At 46.3% G+C, this 19915-nt stretch overlaps 1 protein-coding gene across 1 annotated transcript in view; it reads left to right on the plus strand.

The window, feature by feature from the left end:
• The first annotated feature begins 5958 nt into the window (after window positions 1-5958).
• The window catches only part of LOC104061414 (netrin receptor DCC), a 42577-nt gene continuing 28620 nt past the window's right edge, over window positions 5959-19915 (plus strand). The window contains 6 exon segments of the mRNA XM_054053334.1: window positions 5959-7002; window positions 8236-8520; window positions 10335-10485; window positions 11701-11837; window positions 15584-15738; window positions 18433-18553. Coding sequence (XP_053909309.1) covers window positions 6336-7002; window positions 8236-8520; window positions 10335-10485; window positions 11701-11837; window positions 15584-15738; window positions 18433-18553 — 1516 coding nt within the window. The 5' untranslated portion in view covers window positions 5959-6335.

Below are 19915 nucleotides of genomic sequence, written 5' to 3' on the forward strand. Positions count from 1 at the left end.
TTTTTTGCACTCAAAAGTCTATTAAAAAAAGTCAATTGCATTAACATTCGGACATTTCTTTTGATCCCCCAATCTGTCTTCAATTAAATTCTGATGCTTTGGACCCACCTAAGGCATTCAAATAAATACTCGTAGGTAAGAACGAGTTTAGGGACTAAAGGGAGAAGTCTTGACCTTAGGAAATGAAAAAAAAGAAGAGTAAAACCTAAACAGGCGTTTACGATGGAAAAATCCATGCAAGAATTTTCCAGGGAACCAAGAGCGGCTTAGGCGTCTCTTTCCATTCCCTCCCCTTTCGTTATTATTTTAGAGGCGAATTTCCCTGGTTTCTTTGGAAGTGTACCTTGTACTTATTAATCTTTTCTACCACCTGATCAGATTCCCTATAAATACTCTATAAATAAACATAATGCCGCCGCTAATGATTAATCGGTTCATAACGGTTTACTGGCCGTGATTTATGGATGACAAGTTTAAGCAATTATTAAGCTTAATTATACTTAATCGATGGGGTATTATTCCATTGTTTATCACAGCGTTTGTTAGCAGCGTGGATGAAAATAAACGTAGTAGGAAAGCCTGGAGGTTGGTAGTTGTTAAATGGGTGTATTAACCTCCCCTGGCAGAGGTTGAGGCCATTCCCCCTTGTCCTGTCCTCTGTCACTTGGGAGAAGAGCCCAGCTCCCTCCTCTCCACAACCTCCTTTCAGAGGGTAATAAGGTCTCCCCTCAGCCTCCTCTTCTCCAGGCTGAACAACCCCAGCTCTCTCAGCCGCTCCTCGTCAGACGTTCTCCAGCCCCTCACCAGCTTCGTTGCTCTTCTCTGGACACGCTCCAGAGCCTCAACATCCTCCTTGTGGTGAGGGGCCCAGAACTGAACACAGTATTCGAGGTGCGGTCTCACCAGTGCTGAGTACAGAGGGAGAATCACCTCCCTGGCCCTGCTGGTGACCCCATTTCTGATCCAAGCCAAGATGCCGTTGGCCTTCTTGGCCACCTGGGCACACTGCTGGCTCATGGTCAGCTGCTGTCAATCAACACCCCCAGGTCCTTCTCCTCCGTCCTTACCACAATGTGAACTTGTCTATATAATGCATGCGTATGGTTGAACAGCCACGGTGGGGTCATCTCCTTGGCCGTCTGAAGGCCATATTGCATTAAATGGAGCACATCGCAATACCCGGAGTATTGTGTCCGGTTCTGGAAACCTCAACATAAGAAAGATATAGAGGTGTTGGAACGGCTCCAGAGATGATCCGAGAGATGGAGGAGCTTTCAGCACAGGAGAAAAGAAGGCCTTATCCAGGGCGCCTGGAGGAGCTTCAGCCAATTGCATCGGGGAAGTGAGGAGATGATTGCAATCAATAATCAATCAAACTCTGCCGTGGTTTCCTTTCCGGGCAATGTCTTCAGGTTGGATGGGGATTGGAGCCACCGGATCCAGTGGGAGGTGTCCCTGCCCGTGGCAGCAGGGTTAGATCCGAATGGGCCACGGACAGGGACACCTCCCACCGGAGCCGGTGGCTCAAAGCCCCATCCAACCTGGCCTGGAACACCTCCAGGGACCATCGAATCGTTTAGGTTGGAAGGGATCTTCAAGATCTTAAAGCTCATGGATTTCCAACCCCTCTGCCACGGGCATGGACACCGCCTGTTGGCTCAGATCACACAAAGTTGGATGTGTGGACGATACCGGGCAGGCAGAGGCCTCAGCTTCGGGCAGTGACTGCAAAGGACGACTGTATTTCCTGGTAACTGATGGAAATGACAGCTAACTGAGTCCTGGCTGAGGCTCTCTGGATCTTCTGATGAGCCAGCAGTGTGCCCAGGGGGCCAAGAAGGCCAACGGCATCTTGGCTTGGATCAGAAATGGGGTCACCAGCAGGTCCAGGGAGGTTATTCTCCCTCTGTACTCGGCACTGGTGAGACCGCACCTCGAATACTGTGTTCAGTTCTGGGCCCCTCACCACAAGAAGGATGTTGAGACTCTGTTTGGTGTCCAGAGAAGAGCAACGAAGCTGGTGAGGGGCTGGAGAACGTCTGACGAGGAGCGGCTGAGAGAGCGGCTCCCGACAAGAAGGACTTTGAGGAAGAGGCTGCCCAGGGCAGCGGTGGAGCCTCCATCCCTGAAGAAGTTAAAGAAGACGTAGATGTGGTGCTTCAGGATAAGGTTTAGTGCATAAAGTGGTGTTGGACCCATGGTTGGACTTCATAATAGAATGATAGGTTGGAAAGGACCCATTGGATCATCGAGTCCAACCATTCCCCGTGACCTCAGGGGTCTTTTCCAACCTCAATGACTCAGTGACTCTATGACACTTTGGTCCTAATTCAGGCTACGCTTTTGGACCTCAGTTTCCCCCAGTCCTAACAAACCCCCTTTGGCCACAATGGTTAATTGGAGATTCTATAGAAGTCCCCTTTCCCTTCAAGTATGTCTTTAACAGATTACGTGGAAATCAAATTCCTCAAGCGGAATCGTATCGGCTGCAGCCGAATTCATAACATCTGGGAGGTTTCCAAGTCAATTCCGTTTCGGAGCAGTAATTCATCCCAACGTCGTCTTTTTTTTCCCCTTCCTTTTGCACCATTTCAACCCACACGCAACCTTCTCCATAAATTGTTACGGCGCAGCAATAGCTCCTAAAAACCCCCAAACCGCGGAAGAGCTCGAGGATCTCAGGGAGGGAATTCTACACCCGGACAGATTTCGGCTTCACAAGAGAAATAAATCGACTTCACCGACTCAGCGCTTTCCTGGCTTTCGAATATTTCAACCCTATAAAACTCGCCCAACTCCAACCCGTTTTCCACCCAAATCGATCCAACCTGACCCGGTGCTTCCGTAGACCCTCCCTCCCCTTCAGCGGATCACCCCTTCCTCCCAGCTCGGTGTCCTCTGAGCCCTGGGGACACCGCTTGTGAAGGGCAAATTCATTCCTCATTGGATTGGAGAGCAAAGCTTCCCTCGGATAACTCCCGACGGAGTGTAAGCGTAGGTTCCTTTCGCCTAGAAAGAAACCACGGTCTTAAATCCAAAGCCTTTGCTGCTTTTTCCTTGTTTGGGTATTACTCAAAGGAGTAACTCGGGACGGCGGAAGTACATAATAATAAATATAAGAGCCGAGTAATTATGAGCCCAACTCGATAGCAAATAGATGAAATGCCATAAAGCACGTCGGAAGCTGTCCCGAGCCACCAACCTGAAGGAAGGCGTATTGACACCTCCATAACACACATTTTATTCCCAATTCTCTTAGTTTTACCTGTTTGGCTCTCCTCTGTCAGCTCCTCATTTGCTTCCTCGCGCCAAAGCCTTCGCCGCCGGCTTTCGGCTTGGTTTTGGATGTCAGACAGCGGACGCTCCGTGATTAAAGCCATCATTGATTCGGGATAATGGGAATAGGTAGGTTTTAAGCCAGCGGTTAAAAAAAAATCCGGCGGAAATCTCCCCCAGGAGAACTTTCTTTAGCGACAGAGCGCTGAAGCCCTGGCAGAGGCTGTGGGGGAGTCTCCATCCTTGGAAGGACGTTTGGGCCGTGGCACTTTGGGCCGCGGTTTAGTCGCCACCGTGGGGTTGGGCTGATGGTCGCAATGGGTAACTCATTTGGGTCGGAAGGGATCTTAAAGCCCATCCAGTTCCAACCCCCTGCCGGGTTCCGAGCCCATTCCAACGTGGCCCGGAACACCTCCAGGGATGGGACAACCACCGCTTCCGCTCTGGACAACCCGGACCAACGCCTCCTCACCTTCATCACAAAGAATTTCTTCTCAATGTTTCATCTTCCACTTTAAAGCCATTCAATTCGGGGCTTTCTGGGTCATTCCATGCATTTGTACAGATTTCCATCCCCCAATTATTTTGTTTTCCGTGAGCGTTATTCCCAATCAGCTGAAATCCATGGTTTTCCATCATTTATAGGCGTAGAAAAGCAGGGATAGAGGCGATATTCCTCTTGCGACGTTGTTCTTGACCTTCCAAGACGATTCTGTCCGACTTCGCTATTTCTTTCCTTTCTAAAACCGCGTTCTTTACGCTCCGGAGAAGCTCCATCCGAACGGATTTCTGCGTGCGGATCCGCACGGATCCTTTCCGATAACCCTAATCCTCCATTCTACGCTTAAAGGCAATAAACGCCTCCGGCGGTTACGGCGCCCGACGGAAAGGGTCGCGTGCGGATTTCTTTGCAGCTCCGACTGCTCTATGCGTGCCTCAGTTTACCTCTCAGAAAGCGAATTTCCTGAGGTTATAACGGGAATATTTCTCGGGATGAAGGAAAGGGGGGAAAAATAAGTGTCTTTGAGCAATGGGAAACTTTGGAAGTTTCCTTTTAGAGGCATTTAACCATAAGAGTGGAAACGAGGAAGGATTCCTCGACGGAGCGGTGAAGCCCCGGCAGAGGATTCCAAGAGGAATGGTGGAGTCTCCATCCCTGGAGGGGTTCCAAAGCCATTGTCTGCGTTCGCGTTGAGAGGCGGTGGGAAAAGGCCCCGCAGTGCACGTTGGAGGTATTTAAGAGGTTTTCCTCAGCCAAGGATGATCCCCCTGAGCTCAACTCCTGCCTTGTTTTGGGGCGTCTGACGCCGTTGAGGGCCTGGAGGACACTGAGATGGGGAAGGACGTAGAGCGCGAGTCTTACCCGGAGTAGCTGAGAAGAGCAACTGAGGCCAAAAGGGTCGTTGACGCTGGAGCTGAGGATGCTGAGGAGGGACCTCAGGGCACCTTTAGGTCGGATATCAGCAGAAATATCTTCACGGAGAGAGCGGTGGAGCTGTGGTGGAGTCTCCATCCTCGGAGGGGATCGATAAATGTGTGGCCGTAGCAATTCATGCCGCGTTTTTATCGTTGCTGGGCTGATGGGTGGATAGAATGATCTCGGAGGTCTTTTCCAACCCTAAGGATCCTACGGATTCCGTTACTTTTCCCCCTTATTTGCACCGATAGAAAAAAACGAAGAACCTACGCGAGGGCCACGGAGCGCTTCACCAATGCGGTTGTGTCGTAAACTCCTTCGGTTTTCCGGATTGAAAGGGACCTCAAAGTTTATCCGGTTCTGTGCCGTGGGAAGGGGCACTTCCCGCTGGATCAGGGGCTCCAAGGCCCATCCAACGTGGTCTTGGACACCTCCAGGGATGGGGCGGCCGTCGCTGCTCTGGGCACCCTGGGCCATGGCATCACCATTCTCCCAGGAGAACATTTCTCCTTAAGATCTCACCTCAATCGCCCCTTTTTCAGCGTCAAACTGTTCCCCTTTATCCCCATCCCTGGAATCTGTGATCCAGAGCCCCTTTCCGGCTTTCCCGGAGTCCCTTTCAGCGCTGGAAGCTCCTCTAAGGTCTCCCCAGAACCTTCTCTTCTCCAGGTTGAAGAACCCCAACTCAGCGTGGCCTCAGAGCAGAGGTTCTCCAACCCTCGGATCATCTCTGGACCCATTCCAACAGCTCCATCTCCTTTTTTTTGTTGGGAATTCCAGCGCTGGACACAGCATTCCAAGTGGGGTCTTTCCAGAGGGGCAGAATTCCCTCCCTCCCTGCTGCCCGCGCGGCTTCGGATGCAGCCCAGGATCACGGTTGGTTCCGTGTGAGCTTTTGGATCGGAATGCCTCGACCGGGACTTTATCCCTAAGACATAGCGTGGATTTAGCGTGGATTTAGAGTGGAGAATCCCAAGGAAGGAGAGTGGAGGATCCCAAGGAATGGAGGAGAATCCCAAGGAAGGAGAGTGGAGAATCCCAAGGAAGGAGAGTGGAGAATCCCAAGGAAGGAGAGTGGAGAATCCCAAGGAAGAAGAGTGGAGGATCCCAAGGAAGGAGAGTGGAGAATCCCAAGGAATGGAGGAGAATCCCAAGGAAGGAGAGTGGAGAATCCCAAGGAAGGGAGGAGAATCCCAAGGAAGGAGAGTGGAGAATCCCAAGGAAGGAGAGTGGAGAATCCCAAGGAAGGAGAGTGGAGGATCCCAAGGAAGGAGAGTGGAGAATCCCAAGGAAGAAGAGTGGAGAATCCCAAGGAATGGAGGAGAATCCCAAGGAATGGAGGAGAATCCCAAGGAAGGAGAGTGGAGAATCCCAAGGACGGAGAGTGGAGAATCCCAAGGAAGGGAGGAGAATCCCAAGGAAGGAGAGTGGAGAATCCCAAGGAAGGAGAGTGGAGAATCCCAAGGAAGGAGAGTGGAGAATCCCAAGGACCTCCTCAGCTCTTCCGGCGCTGTGGTGAGGACCACAGCTTCCAGAGTGGACCTCCTCAGCTCTTCTCCACCCAAAGGACATCGGTGGAGCTCTCGGAGAGAGCTTCCGGAGCTCTCTCAGTTGGCGCTGAGGAGAACATCACCTGAGGTGGATGAAGATCTTCTGCCTTATGGTCTTCTACGGAGTTTCCGGGGCTGTTTTCCGGTGGGCAGGAGGGAAAAATGTCTTTCCTGAAGGAACGGTGAAGTCCTGGAAGAGGACACCTTGGAAGCGGTGGAATTCCGATCCCTCGGAAGGGCTTCCAAACCCAAGTGGTGGTTTGGGATATGGTGGCGTTGGGTTGATGGATGGAGTTGGCGATGGTCCAGGGCTTCTCCAACCTTCTCGTTCCCATCATTCCCAGCCTCAAAGGTTGGAAAGGATCCATCGGATCGTGAATTCCGTGGTTTTTCTCTCCGGAAGGGAATATTTACGGTGTGGTTTTGCTCTTTCAGGGTCACAGATGGCGGCTTTTACGTCGCTGAGGTTCTCGGTGGAACCTTCGGACGCCGTCACGGTGCGCGGAAGCGATGTCCTCCTCGAATGCCGAGCGGAATCCCATCCGGCAAATCCGGTGACGGTGAAATGGAAGAAAGATGGCGTCTTCTTCAACCTGGCGGTAGACGAAAGGAGGAGACAATTCCCTAACGGATCACTCCTGATCCAAAATGTGGTCCATTCCCGGCACCACAAACCCGATGAAGGGCTCTATCAGTGCGAAGCATCCCTGGAAGGCATCGGAGCCATCGTCAGCCGCGCGGCCAAGGTGACGGTCGCAGGTAAGGAGGAACCTTCTCCTCCAGGAGAACCCCAGGGACACCTCTTCCGGTGTCTCCATAGCTCATAGGAGAACATTTCTCCATGAGATTCCATCTCAATCTCCCCCCTATGGACACCTCTTCCGGTGTCTCCATACCCTCACAGGAGAACATTTCTCCATGAGATTCCATCTCAATCTCCCCCCTATGGACACCTCTTCCGGTGTCTCCATACCCTCACAGGAGAACATTTCTCCAGGAGAACATTTCTCCATGAGATTCCATCTCAATCTCTCCCCTGTGGACACCTCTTCCGATGTCTCCATACCCTCCCAGGAGAACATTTCTCCATGAGATTCCATCTCAATCTCTCCCCTATGGACACCTCTTCCGGTGCCTCCAAACCCTCACAGGAGAAACGGTTCTTCCTTCCACCTCCTCCAAACCTCTTCTCCTTCACCTTCAAACCATTGTCCTCTCATCCTATCCCTTCATTCCATGATGGAGAGGTCTTCTCCAGCTTTTCCGGAGCTCCTCACGTTCTGGAATGATGCCATAATCGGTCATTCCCAGGACATGTGTGGGAAGAGCTGGAAAAGGAGGTGGAGAACATGGGTTTGAGGAGCACCTGAAGGACCTGACCATGGTCAACCTTGAGGAGAAGAGGCTGAGAGGTGACCTCAGCTCTCCAACTGCCCAAAAGGAGGTCATAGTGAGGTGGGTGACCTTCCGGTGGGACATCCGGATGAATTCCTTCATGGAAAGTGTGGTCAATCACCGGCGAGAGGTGGTGGAGATGAAAGCCGCTGAGATGAAGCCCTCAGAGATGTTCCTCAGCGGAGAGGAACGCTTGGGTTTGATGACCTCCGAGGGCTTTTTCCAACCAAAGGATTCCATCATCCTCTTCTCCTCAAGGAAAACCTTCAACCGGCAAAGAAATGTCTTTGATTCCCATTTTTCCATCGCTGGAATCTCCTGAAATCCAAGGATTTCTTTGCCCTCTTCTATTTTGAAACCATCGCCTCTTCCTGAAGTCTTTCTGTGCTTTAAACCTTCCGGAATGGAATAATATCCATTCCACGAGGAAAGAACCCATCAGGAAGAGGGAATTAAAAGGGAATATATGGAATAGCACATGGAATTTTGGCCAATTGGGATCATTAATGAAGCCCAAAGCACCACTTTGGAGGTCCATTTCCAGCAGTTCTCGAATGGCTTTTGAGTTGCATTGTGTTTTCTCCTTTGTCTCCGTAGGACCGTTGCGGTTTCTTTCCCAGACGGAATCTCTCACGGCATTCATCGGAGACACCGTCCTCTTGAAGTGTGACGTCATCGGAGAGCCTTCCCCCGTAGTGCGATGGCAACGCAACCAAGAGGATTTCATTCCGAGCGTCGCGGATCCACGGATTGCCGTCTTACCTTCCGGAAGTCTCCAGATCAGTCGGATCCAAGATGGAGACAGCGGGATCTACAGGTGCCTGGCGAAAAATCCCGCCAGCTCCAAAACCGGGAATGATGCCGAAGTCCGAGTTTTAGCAGGTGAGACCTGGACCCACTTCCACCACCTTCTCCGATCCCGTTTTTCCATCCCAACTTCCCTCCCTTTACGTTCCGGTGACTTCCATAAGTTTTGAAGGTCTTTTTTATTCCATATGGAAAAGCCTGAAGGACCTTAGAAGGTAGGAATGTAGAAGGTTCCGATGTCCTGAGGTGGAAGGAATCCATAGGGATCTTCGTGGAATTCCCTCGGAGGACAACGCCACCACCACGGCGTTGGACGGACGTTCCAATGTATTTCTTCCTAAGGTTTCATCTCCATCTTCGGAGGGAAGAGCTCTTCCCTAAAATCCAACATATTTCTCCCTAAGGTTTCATCTCCGTCTTCTGAGGGAACATTGAGGTCCTTTTAAGGTCCTTTCAAGAGGTCCTTTCAAGAGGTCCTTTTCAGAGGTGCTTTTAAGGTTCTTCGAAGAGGTCCTTTTCAGAGGTGCTTTTAAGGTCCTTTCAAGAGGTCCTTTGAAGAGGGTCTTTCAAGAGGTCATTTTAAGAGGTCCTTTTCAGAGGTCCTTTCAAGAGGTCCTTTGAAGAGGGTCTTTCAAGAGGTCATTTTAAGAGATCCTTTTCAGAGGTCCTTTGAAGAGGTCCTTTGAAGAGGTCCTTTCAAGAGGTCCTTTCAAGAGGTCCTTTAAGAGGTCCTTTTAAGAGATCCTTTTCAGAGGTCCTTTTCAGAGGTCCTTCGAAGAGGTCCTTTGAAGAGGTCCTTTTCAGAGGTCCTTTCAAGAGGTCCTTTAAGAGGTCCTTTCAAGAGGTCCTTTTCAGAGGTCCTTTGAAGAGGTCCTTTGAAGAGGTCCTTTGAAGAGGTCCTTTTAAGAGGGTCTTTTAAGTGGTCCTTTGAAGAGGTCCTTTCAAGAGGTCCTTTTAAGAGGTCCTTTCAAGAGGTCCTTTCAAGAGGTTCTTTGAAGAGGTCCTTTCAAGAGGTCCTTTTAAGAGGTCCTTTCAAGAGGTCCTTTCAAGAGGTTCTTTTCAGAGGTCCTTTCAAGAGGTCCTTTCAAGAGGTCCTTTCAAGAGGTCCTTTTAAGAGGTCCTTTCAAGAGGTCCTTTAAGAGGGTCTTTTAAGTGGTTCTTTGAAGAGGTCCTTTTAAGAGGTCCTTTGAAGAGGTCCTTTCAAGAGGTCCTTTCAAGAGGTCCTTTCAGAGGTCCTTTGAAGAAGTCCTTTTCAGAGGTCCTTTCAAGAGGTCCTTTCAAGAGGTCCTTTGAAGAGGTCCTTTGAAGAGGTCCTTTCAAGAGATCCTTTCAAGAGGTCCTTTGAAGAGGTCCTTTTCAGAGGTCCTTTTCAGAGGTCCTTTTCAGAGGTCCTTTTCAGAGGTCCTTCGAAGAGGTCCTTTGAAGAGGTCCTTTGAAGAGGTCCTTTTAAGAGGTCCTTTAAGAGGTCCTTTGAAGAGGTCCTTTAGGAGGTCCTTTCAAGAGGTTCTTTTCAGAGGTCCTTTGAAGAGGTCCTTTGAAGAGGTACTTTGAAGAGGTCCTTTCAAGAGATCCTTTTAAGAGGTCCTTTGAAGAGGTCCTTTGAAGAGGTCCTTTGAAGAGGTCCTTTTCATGGATCCATGGGCTGAGGCTCTCCAGAAGGATCCACACATGGATCCATGGGCTGAGGCTCTCCGGAAGGATCCACACATGGATCCATGGGCTGAGGCTCTCCGGAAGGATCCGGATATGGATCCATGGGCTGAGGCTCTATGGAAGGATCCGCACATGGATCCATGGGCTGAGGCTCTATGGAAGGATCCGGACATGGATCCATGGGCTGATCCGGCTCTCTTCTACTTCTCATCTCCGTGTCTTTCTTCCTTTTCCAGATCCAGGATTCCAGAGGCAACAGTTTTTCCTGCGGCGCCCATCGAACGTGGTGGCCATGGAAGGGACGGATGCCGTTCTGGAATGTTGCGTTTCCGGATCTCCCTCTCCCACCTTCACGTGGCTCCGAGGAGATGAAGTTCTTCCCATCAGGTAATAAAAAAATCCACGGAAAACACTGAATAATTCCTTGAAATGCATTCGGGAGCACTCGGAAAGTGAGATTTTTCTCTGGATTAAGATATGTATGGAAGATATCCATGGATATCGATGATATCCATGGAAGATATCCATGGATATCGATATCTATGGAAGATATCTATGGATATAGATGATATCTATGGGAGATATCCATGGATATCGATATCTATGGAAGATATCTATGGATATAGATGATATCTATGGGAGATATCCATGGATATCGATATCTATGGAAGATATCTATGGATATAGATGATATCTATGGAAGATATCCATGGATATTGATGATATCCATGGATATAAATGATATCTATGGAAGAAATCCATGGATATCGATATCTATGGAAGATATCTATGGATATCGATGATATCCATGGAAGATATCCATGGATATCGATATCTATGGGAGATATCCATGGATATCGATGATATCTATGGAAGATATCCATGGATATCGATATCTATGGAAGATATCTATGGATATTGATGATATCTATGGAAGATATCCATGGATATCGATGATATCTATGGAAGATATCCATGGATATTGATATCTATGGGAGATATCTATGGATATCGATGATATCTATGGAAGATATCCATGGATATCGATATCTATGGAAGATATCTATGGATATCGATGATATCTATGGAAGATATCCATGGATATTGATATCTATGGAAGATATCTATGGATATTGATGATATCTATGGAAGATATCCATGGATATCGATATCTATGGAAGATATCTATGGATATTGATGATATCTATGGAAGATATCCATGGATATCGATATCTATGGAAGATATCTATGGATATCGATGATATCTATGGGAGATATCTATGGATATCGATGATATCTATGGAAGATATCTATGGATATCGATGCGGAGAGCGTCCAAAGAAGGGAACGGAGGTGGGAAAGGGATTGGATATTGTGGGAAGCGGATGAGGGAATGGCTTAACCCGGAAAAAGGTTGAAGGGAGATCTTATCCGTGTCCGGAAGTGCCGGAACGGAGGTTCAAAGAGAAGGGAGTGTTGAGTTCTTCTCCCAAATAAGAGATGATTGGATTGGGAATGGCTTAAGCTGCACCAGGACAAGTTCAGATCGGATATCAGGAAAGATTTAACGCTTTTCCGATGGGGTTTTTATCCATATTTCAGGTCGGGAAAATATTCCTTATTGGCCGGAAGTAACCTCCTCATCTCCAACGTGACCTCCGATGACTCCGGGACCTACACCTGCGCGGTCACCTCCAAAAGCGAGAACAGCAGCGGCTCAGCCGAGCTGACGGTGATGGGTGAGTCCAATTCCCATTTTCCCAGAACTTTTGGGAATGTCAAACCCTTTCGCCGCTTCGTTTCACACCTCCGGAATCCAAAACTTTGAGGATCTTCTCCACTGTGGTCCTTCTGCTCCGTTTCTCTCTTCCATCGTTTTAGCGTCACAATGGGTGTCCCTTTAATCCCGAAAATCAGGATTGGAGCCGCTTTTCCATCTTTTTTTCCGGCTGTTTCTTGATTCGTTGATACATTAAGAGAAGAAAAATCCATGCGTTTAAGGTCTTCCCATCATTTCATGGAATTTCTCCCTCCGAAGGTCATTCTCTCGTGGCCAAATGTGTTCCGGACCGGAGGTTCATTGATGTTATGACCTTTTCCCTTGGTTTATCCTTCCCGAATCCATAGTTTTTGGCGTTATAACGGATATCCCCTTAGTGGACCGTGGCAGGAAAATCAGGATTGGAGCTGTATTCCCGCTTTCCGGTTGTTTCTCCGATAGTCAATGCGCTGAAAGAAGAAAAATCAATGGATCTTCTCCCCAAATTCCCCAAAATCCATGGAATTTTTTGCTCGGCAGCGATGCTCAGAGGGAATGATGGAAAGAGGGAATGATGGGAATACATTTCCCCCGTGGAAATACGGAATGGGGGAATTCCAAAGGCGTTTCTAAGCGCTGCTTTTCTTCTTCCTTCTGGATTTAAACCGGAATGAATGGAATTTCCTTAATTACGGAATGGTTTTCCTGATAAGGAAAAGGGTTTGGAAAAGGGAAAGGGGTTTTTGGGCGCTGTGCGTTGTTTTCCGAGCGGAAATACGTTGGGTTCGGATCCAGGGATTTAATTGTTTCTTGAGAGGGAGGAATTCATTGCAGTGGGAGTTCTTCCCGGCGATGGATTGCGACGGAGAATCGCGGAATCACAGGGTTGGAAATGGCTTCGGAGGGGGTTAAGAGCAAAAAGTATGGATTTGTGGAATTGTAGGATTCCCGTAGCATAAAATCATGGAATTATAGAATCAAAGAATCATAGGATCGTGGAATTATGGAATTGTAGAATGGTAAAATCGTAGAATTATGGAATTATAAAATCATGGAATTATAGAATCATAAAATCATGGAATTATAGAATTACAGAATTATAGAATCGTAGAATCATAGAATCATAAAATCAGAGAATTATAGAATTATAGAATCATAATATCATGGAATCGTAGGATAATAGAATTATAAAATCATAGAATTCCCATATCATAAAATCATAACAATCATAGAATTATCATAAAATCATAAAATCATAGAATCGCAGAATTATAGAATCATAAAATCATAGAATCCTAGAATTATAGAACCATAATATCATGGAATCATGGAATTATAGAATTATAGAATCACAGAATTCCCATATCATAAAATCATAGAATCATAGAATGATAAAATCATAGAATCGTAGAATTATAGAATCATCGAATTATAAAATCATTGAATCATAGAATCGTAGAATTATAGAATCAAAGAATCATAGAATTATAGACTCACAAAATCATAGAATCCTAAAATCATAGAATTATAGAACCGTAATATCATGGAATCACAGAATTATAGAATCATCGAATGATAAAGTCATAGAATCGTAGAATGGTAGAATTATAGAATCAAAGAATTATAAAATCATTGAATCACAGAATCATAGAATTATAGAATCAAAGAATTATAGAATCATAAAATCATAGTATTATGGAATTATAGAACCATAATATCATGGAATCATAGAATCATAGGATGACAAAATCATAGAATCGTAGAATCACAGAACCATAAAACCATATAATCATATAATTATAGAATCATAAAATCATAGAATCATATAATTATAGAAGCATAAAACCATATAATCATAAAAGCGTAGAATCATAGAATCATAATTTCATGGAATCTCAGAATCATAAACTCATAGAATCGTAGAATTATATAATCACAGAATCGTAAAATCATAAAATCATAGAGTTATAGAATTATAGAATCATAATATCATAGAATCGTAAAATCATAGAATCAGAATTATAGAATCATAGAATCGTTGAATCATAAAATTATAGAATCAGAATCATAAAATCATAGAATCACATGGTTATAGACTCATAGAATCATAGAATTCCCATATCATCAAATCCTAGAATCATGGAATTACAAAATCGTAGAATCGTAGAATTGTAGAATTATAGAATCATAGAATCATAGAATCATAGTATCATAGAATTATAGAATCATAATATCATGAAATCATAGAAACATAAACTCATAGAATGGTAAAATCATAGAATCGTAAAATCGTGGAATCATAGAGTCAGAATTATAGAATCTTAGAATCATAAAATCATAGAATCATAAAATCATGGAATCGTAGAATCATGGAATCACAGAGTCATAGATTCATAAAATCATAGAATTATAGAATCATAGAATCGTAAAATCGTAGAATCATAGAATTATAAAATCATGGAATCACAGAATCGTAGAGTCATAGAATCATAGAACCATAGAATTATAGAATTATACAATCATAGAATCATAGAATCATAAAATCAGAGAATTATAGACTCATAAAATCATAGAATCATAGCATCATATAATCATAGTATTATAGAAGTATAGGATTATAATATCATGGAATCATAGAAACATAAACTCATAGAATGGTAAAATCATGGAATCATAGAATGGTAGAATTATAGAGACATAGAGTCATAGAATTGTAAAATTGTAGAATCATAGAATCATAAAATCATATAATTATAGAATTATAGAATCATAAAACCATAGAATTACAGAATCATAGAATTATAGAATCATAGAATTATAGAACCATAATATCATGGAATTGTAGAATTGTAGAATTATAGAATCATAAAATCATAAAATTGTAGAATTATAGAATTATAGAATCATAGAATTATAAAATCATAAAATTGTAGAATTATAGAATTATACAATTGTAGAATCATAAAATCATCGAATTATAGAATCATAGAATCATAATATCATGGAATCATAGAATAATAGAATTATAAAATCATAGAATTCCCATATCATAAAATCATAGAATTGTAGTATTATAGAATCATAAAATCATAGAATTATAGAATCGTAGAATCATAAAATCGTAGAATTGTAGAATCATAATATCATGGAATCATAGAATTATAGAATTATAGAATCATAAAATCATAGAATCGTGAAATCATCGAATCGTAAAATTATGGACTCATAGAATCGTAGAATTATAGAATCGTAAAATCGTGGAATCCTGGAATCCTAAACTCATGGAATCCCATGATTATAGAGGCAGAAAATCCTAGAGTCAGAATATGATGGAATTATAGACTCACAGAATCACGGAATAGTTTGGGTTGGAAGAGCCCTCAAAGCCCACTCCATCCCACCCTTGACCCCTCCCACCGGATCAGGGGCTCCGAGCCCCATCCAACCCAGCCTGGAACCCCTCCCGGGATGGAGCGCTGTTCCGGACACCCCATTCCGGACCCTCTCCATCCTCCCAGGAGAACATTTCTCCCCAGGATCTCCTCTCTCACCACTCCCAACCACTCCATTTCCACCCATTTCCACCATATCCGGAGGTCCTCATTCTCTTTTCATCGGATCCATGGAAACGAATGGGGTTTTCTTAGCGCTCCGTGGAATTTGACGGAATTCTCTGTATGAAACCAAAAAGAAAGGGTTAAATCCTTCCCTTTTCTTTTCTTGCAGTCCCACCGTGGTTTTTAATCCGCCCTTCAAACCTTTACGCCTACGAGAGGACGGATATCGAGTTGGAATGTTCGGTATCCGGGAAACCGGTGCCGACGGTGGAGTGGATCAAGAACGGAGAAGTGGTGATTCCCAGCGATTATTTTCAGATCGTGGTAATTATTGGGGGGTTTGGGGGGGGGTTTGGGTTGGGATGGAGGGGGTTGTGGTGATGGGAGAGGAGGAGGAGGAGGAGGAGGAGGAGGAGGAGGAGGAGGAGGAGGAAAAGGAGGAGAAAGAGGAGAAAGAGGAGGAGAAAGAGGAAGAGGAAGAGGAGGAGGAGGAGGAGGAAGAGGAGGAGGAGGAGGAAGAGGAGAAAGAGAGGAGAAAGAGGAGGAAAAGGAGGAGAAAGAGGAGAAAGAGGAGGAGGAAGAGGAGGAGGAGGAAGAGGAAGAGGAGGAGGAGGAGGAGAAGGAGGAGAAAGAGAGGAGAAAGAGGAGGAAAAGGAGGAGAAAGAGGAGAAAGGAGGAGAAAGAGGAGGAGGAAAAAGAGGAGGAGAAAAAGGAGGAGAAGAAAGAGGAGGAGGAGAAAGAGAAGGAGAAATAGAAGGAGAAAAAGGAGAAAGAGAAGGAGGAGAAAGAGGAGAAGGAGAAGGAGGAGAAAGAGAAGGGGAAAGAGGAGGAGAAAGAGAAGGGGGAGAAAGAGGAGGAGGAGAAAGAGGAGAACGAGAAAGAGAAGGAGAAAGAGGAGGAGAAAGAAGAAGGAGAAAGAGAAGGAGAAGGAAGAGGAGGAGGAGAAAGAGGAGGAGAAAGAGAAGGAGAAAGAGGAGGAGGAGAAAGAGACGAAGGAGAAACAGAAAGAGAAGGAGAAAGAAGAAGGAGGGGAAAGAGGAGGAGGAGAAAGAGAAGGAGAAAGAGGAGGAGAAAGAGAAGAAGGAGAAGGAGAAGGAGAAGGAGAAGGAGAAGGAGAAGGAGAAGGAGAAGGAGAAGGAGAAGGAGAAGGAGAAGGAGAAGGAGAAGGAGAAGGAGAAGGAGAAGGAGAAGGAGAAGGAGGAGGAGGAGGAGAAGGAGGAGAAAGAGGAGAAGGAGAAAGAGAAGGAGGAGGAGAAAGAGATGGAGGAGGAGAAAGAGGGGGAGGAGAAAGAGGAGGACAAGAAAGAGAAGGAGAAAGAGGAGGAGAAAGAGGAGGAGAAAGAAGAAGGAGAAAGAGAAGGAGAAGGAAGAGGAGGAGGAGAAAGAGAAGAAGGAGAAAGAGGAGGAGGAGAAAGAGGAGGAGAAAGAGAAGGAGAAAGAGAAGGAGAAAGAGGAGGAGGAGAAAGAGAAGGAGAAAGAGGAGGAGAAAGAGAAGAAGGAGAAGGAGAAGGAGAAGGAGAAGGAGGAGGAGGAGGAGAAGGAGGAGAAAGAGGAGAAGGAGAAAGAGAAGGAGGAGGAGAAGGAGAAGGAGAAGGAGAAGGAGAAGGAGAAGGAGGAGGAGGAGGAGGAGGAGAAGGAGGAGAAAGAGGAGAAGGAGAAAGAGAAGGAGGAGGAGAAAGAGATGGAGGAGGAGAAAGAGGGGGAGGAGAAAGAGGAGGACAAGAAAGAGAAGGAGAAAGAGGAGGAGAAAGAGGAGGAGAAAGAAGAAGGAGAAAGAGAAGGAGAAAGAGAAGGAGGAGAAAGAGGAGGAGGAGAAAGAGAAGGAGAAAGAGGAGGAGAAAGAGAAGGAGAAAGAGAAGAAGGAGAAAGAGGAGGAGAAAGAGGAGGAGAAAGAAGAAGGAGAAAGAGAAGGAGAAAGAGAAGGAGGAGAAAGAGGAGGAGGAGAAAGAGAAGGAGAAAGAGGAGAAGGAGAAAGAGAAGGAGAAAGAGAAGAAGGAGAAAGAGGAGGAGGAGATAGAGGAGGAGGAGAAAGAGAAGGAGAAAGAGAAAGAGGAGGAAGAGAAGGAGAAAGAGGAGGAGAAAGAGGAGAAGGAGAAAGAGGAGAAAGAGAAGGAGGAGGAAGAGAAGGAGGAGAAAGAGGAGGAGGAGAAAGAGGAGGAGAAAGAGGAGGAGGAGAAAGAGAAGGAGGAGGAAGAGAAGGAGAAAGAGAAAGAGGAGGAAGAGGAGGAGGAGAAAGAGAAGGAGGAAGAGAAGAAGGAACGTTAATAATATCGTTAAGAAACGTTAACGCCTCCCCTCGCTGACCGCTGCTCTGTGGCCGCGTACGGTAGATCTCTTCTCCACGAACTGATGGGACTCGGACACAGAGGGGTAAACACGGTGAGGATCATTCCAATCAGGGAATGACCGAGGTTGGAAACGCTCTCCAAGATCCCCATTCCAACAATCAGCAAAATCGACTCAACCGTGTCCCAAAAGGACCCTTTTCCGTGAGGATCTCCGGAGGTTTCGCCCTTCAGAACGGGCAAAAAGACGCAGAGTTGAAAGGACAAAATCCACCGCTCCCTTCCAGCTCTTCATTCCGTAGAGTTCCTCAAAGCCCATCAAGATCCACCTTAGGGATATCTCCCGCTGGATCGGGAGCTCCAAACCTCATCCGATGTGGTCCTGGAACCCTTCCAGGAATGGATCAACCACAGCTTCCGTAGGAAATTTGGAGTTTAAGTCTTGGGAAGAGCGTTTGAGGGACTCTGCAGCGAAGGGAACTCCGTTGTGGACCACCAAACATCACTCCAAGACCACGAAAGCCTTCAGAGATTCCTGATGGGAACCACAGCTCTCTACGGAGCAGCTTTTTTGTCGGAGTCGGAGCTGAGAATACATCCACAATAGATGATTATTTCCGAGGGAAAAGCTCTTCCGGAAGGGAGTTTTGGAATCAACGTTTTTTTTCCATGGTGTTCTTCTACTGAATTCTTTGCCATTCCTTCTTTTTTTCCGCTTCCGTTGTCTCTCCAGGGCGGCGGTAACTTACGGATTTTGGGAGTGGTGAAGTCGGACGAAGGGTTTTATCAGTGCGTAGCGGAAAACGAAGCGGGAAACGCTCAGGCCAGCGCGCAGCTCATCGTCCCCCAACCCGGTAAGAGGGAAACGACGGAAAGAGTGGAGGACCTTCACTCCAAAGGACCTCTGAGGACCACTTTGGGGTTGACCTTCACTCCAAATGACCTCTGAGGTCAACTTTGGGGTTGACCTTCACTCCAAATGACCTCTGAGGTCAACTTTGGGGTTGACCTTCACTCCAAATGACCTCTGAGGACCAAACTTTGGGGTTGACCTTCACTCCAAATGACCTCTGAGGTCAACTTTGGGGTTGACCTTCACTCCAAATGACCTCTGAGGTCAACTTTGGGGTTGACCTTCACTCCAAATGACCTCTGAGGACCATTAAACTTTGGGGTTGACCTTCACTCCAAATGACCTCTGAGGACCATTGAACTTTGGGGTTGACCTTCACTCCAAATGACCTCTGAGGTCCATTGAACTTTGGGGTTGACCTTCACTCTAAATGACCTCTGAGGTCCACTTTGGGGTTGACCTTCACTCCAAAGGACCTCTGAGGTCAACTTTGGGGTTGACCTTCACTCCAAAGGACCTCTGAGGTCAACTTTGTGGTTGACCTTCACTCCAAAGGACCTCTGAGGTCAACTTTGGGGTTGACCTTCACTCCAAATGACCTCTGAGGACCAAACTTTGGGGTTGACCTTCACTCCAAATGACCTCTGAGGTCAACTTTGGGGTTGACCTTCACTCCAAATGACCTCTGAGGACCATTGAACTTTGGGGTTGACCTTCACTCCAAATGACCTCTGAGGTCTTTAACTTTGGGGTTGACCTTCACTCCAAATGACCTTTGAGGTCCATTGAACTTTGGGGTTGACCTTCACTCCAAATGACCTTTGAGGTCCATTGAACTTTGGGGTTGACCTTCACTCCAAATGACCTCTGAGGTCAACTTTGGGGTTGACCTTCACTCCAAATGACCTCTGAGGACCATTGAACTTTGGGGTTGACCTTCACTCCAAATGACCTCTGAGGACCATTGAACTTTGGGGTTGACCTTCACTCCAAATGACCTCTGAGGTCCATTGAACTTTGGGGTTGACCTTCACTCCAAATGACCTCTGAGGACCATTGAACTTTGGGGTTGACCTTCACTCCAAATGTCCTTTGAGGACCATTTTGGGGTTGACCTTCACTCCAAATGACCTCTGAGGACCATTTCACTTTGGGGTTGACCTTCACTCCAAATGACCTCTGAGGTCGTTGAACTTTGGGGTTGACCTTCACTCCAAAGGACCTCTGAGGTCTTTAACTTTGGGGTTGACCTTCACTCCAAATGACCTCTGAGGACCATTGAACTTTGGGGTTGACCTTCACTCCAAATGACCTCTGAGGACCACTTTGGGGTTGACCTTCACTCCAAATGACCTCTGAGGAC

Source organism: Cuculus canorus, chromosome W, assembly GCF_017976375.1.
Source record: "Cuculus canorus isolate bCucCan1 chromosome W, bCucCan1.pri, whole genome shotgun sequence".
NCBI lineage: Eukaryota > Metazoa > Chordata > Aves > Cuculiformes > Cuculidae > Cuculus > Cuculus canorus.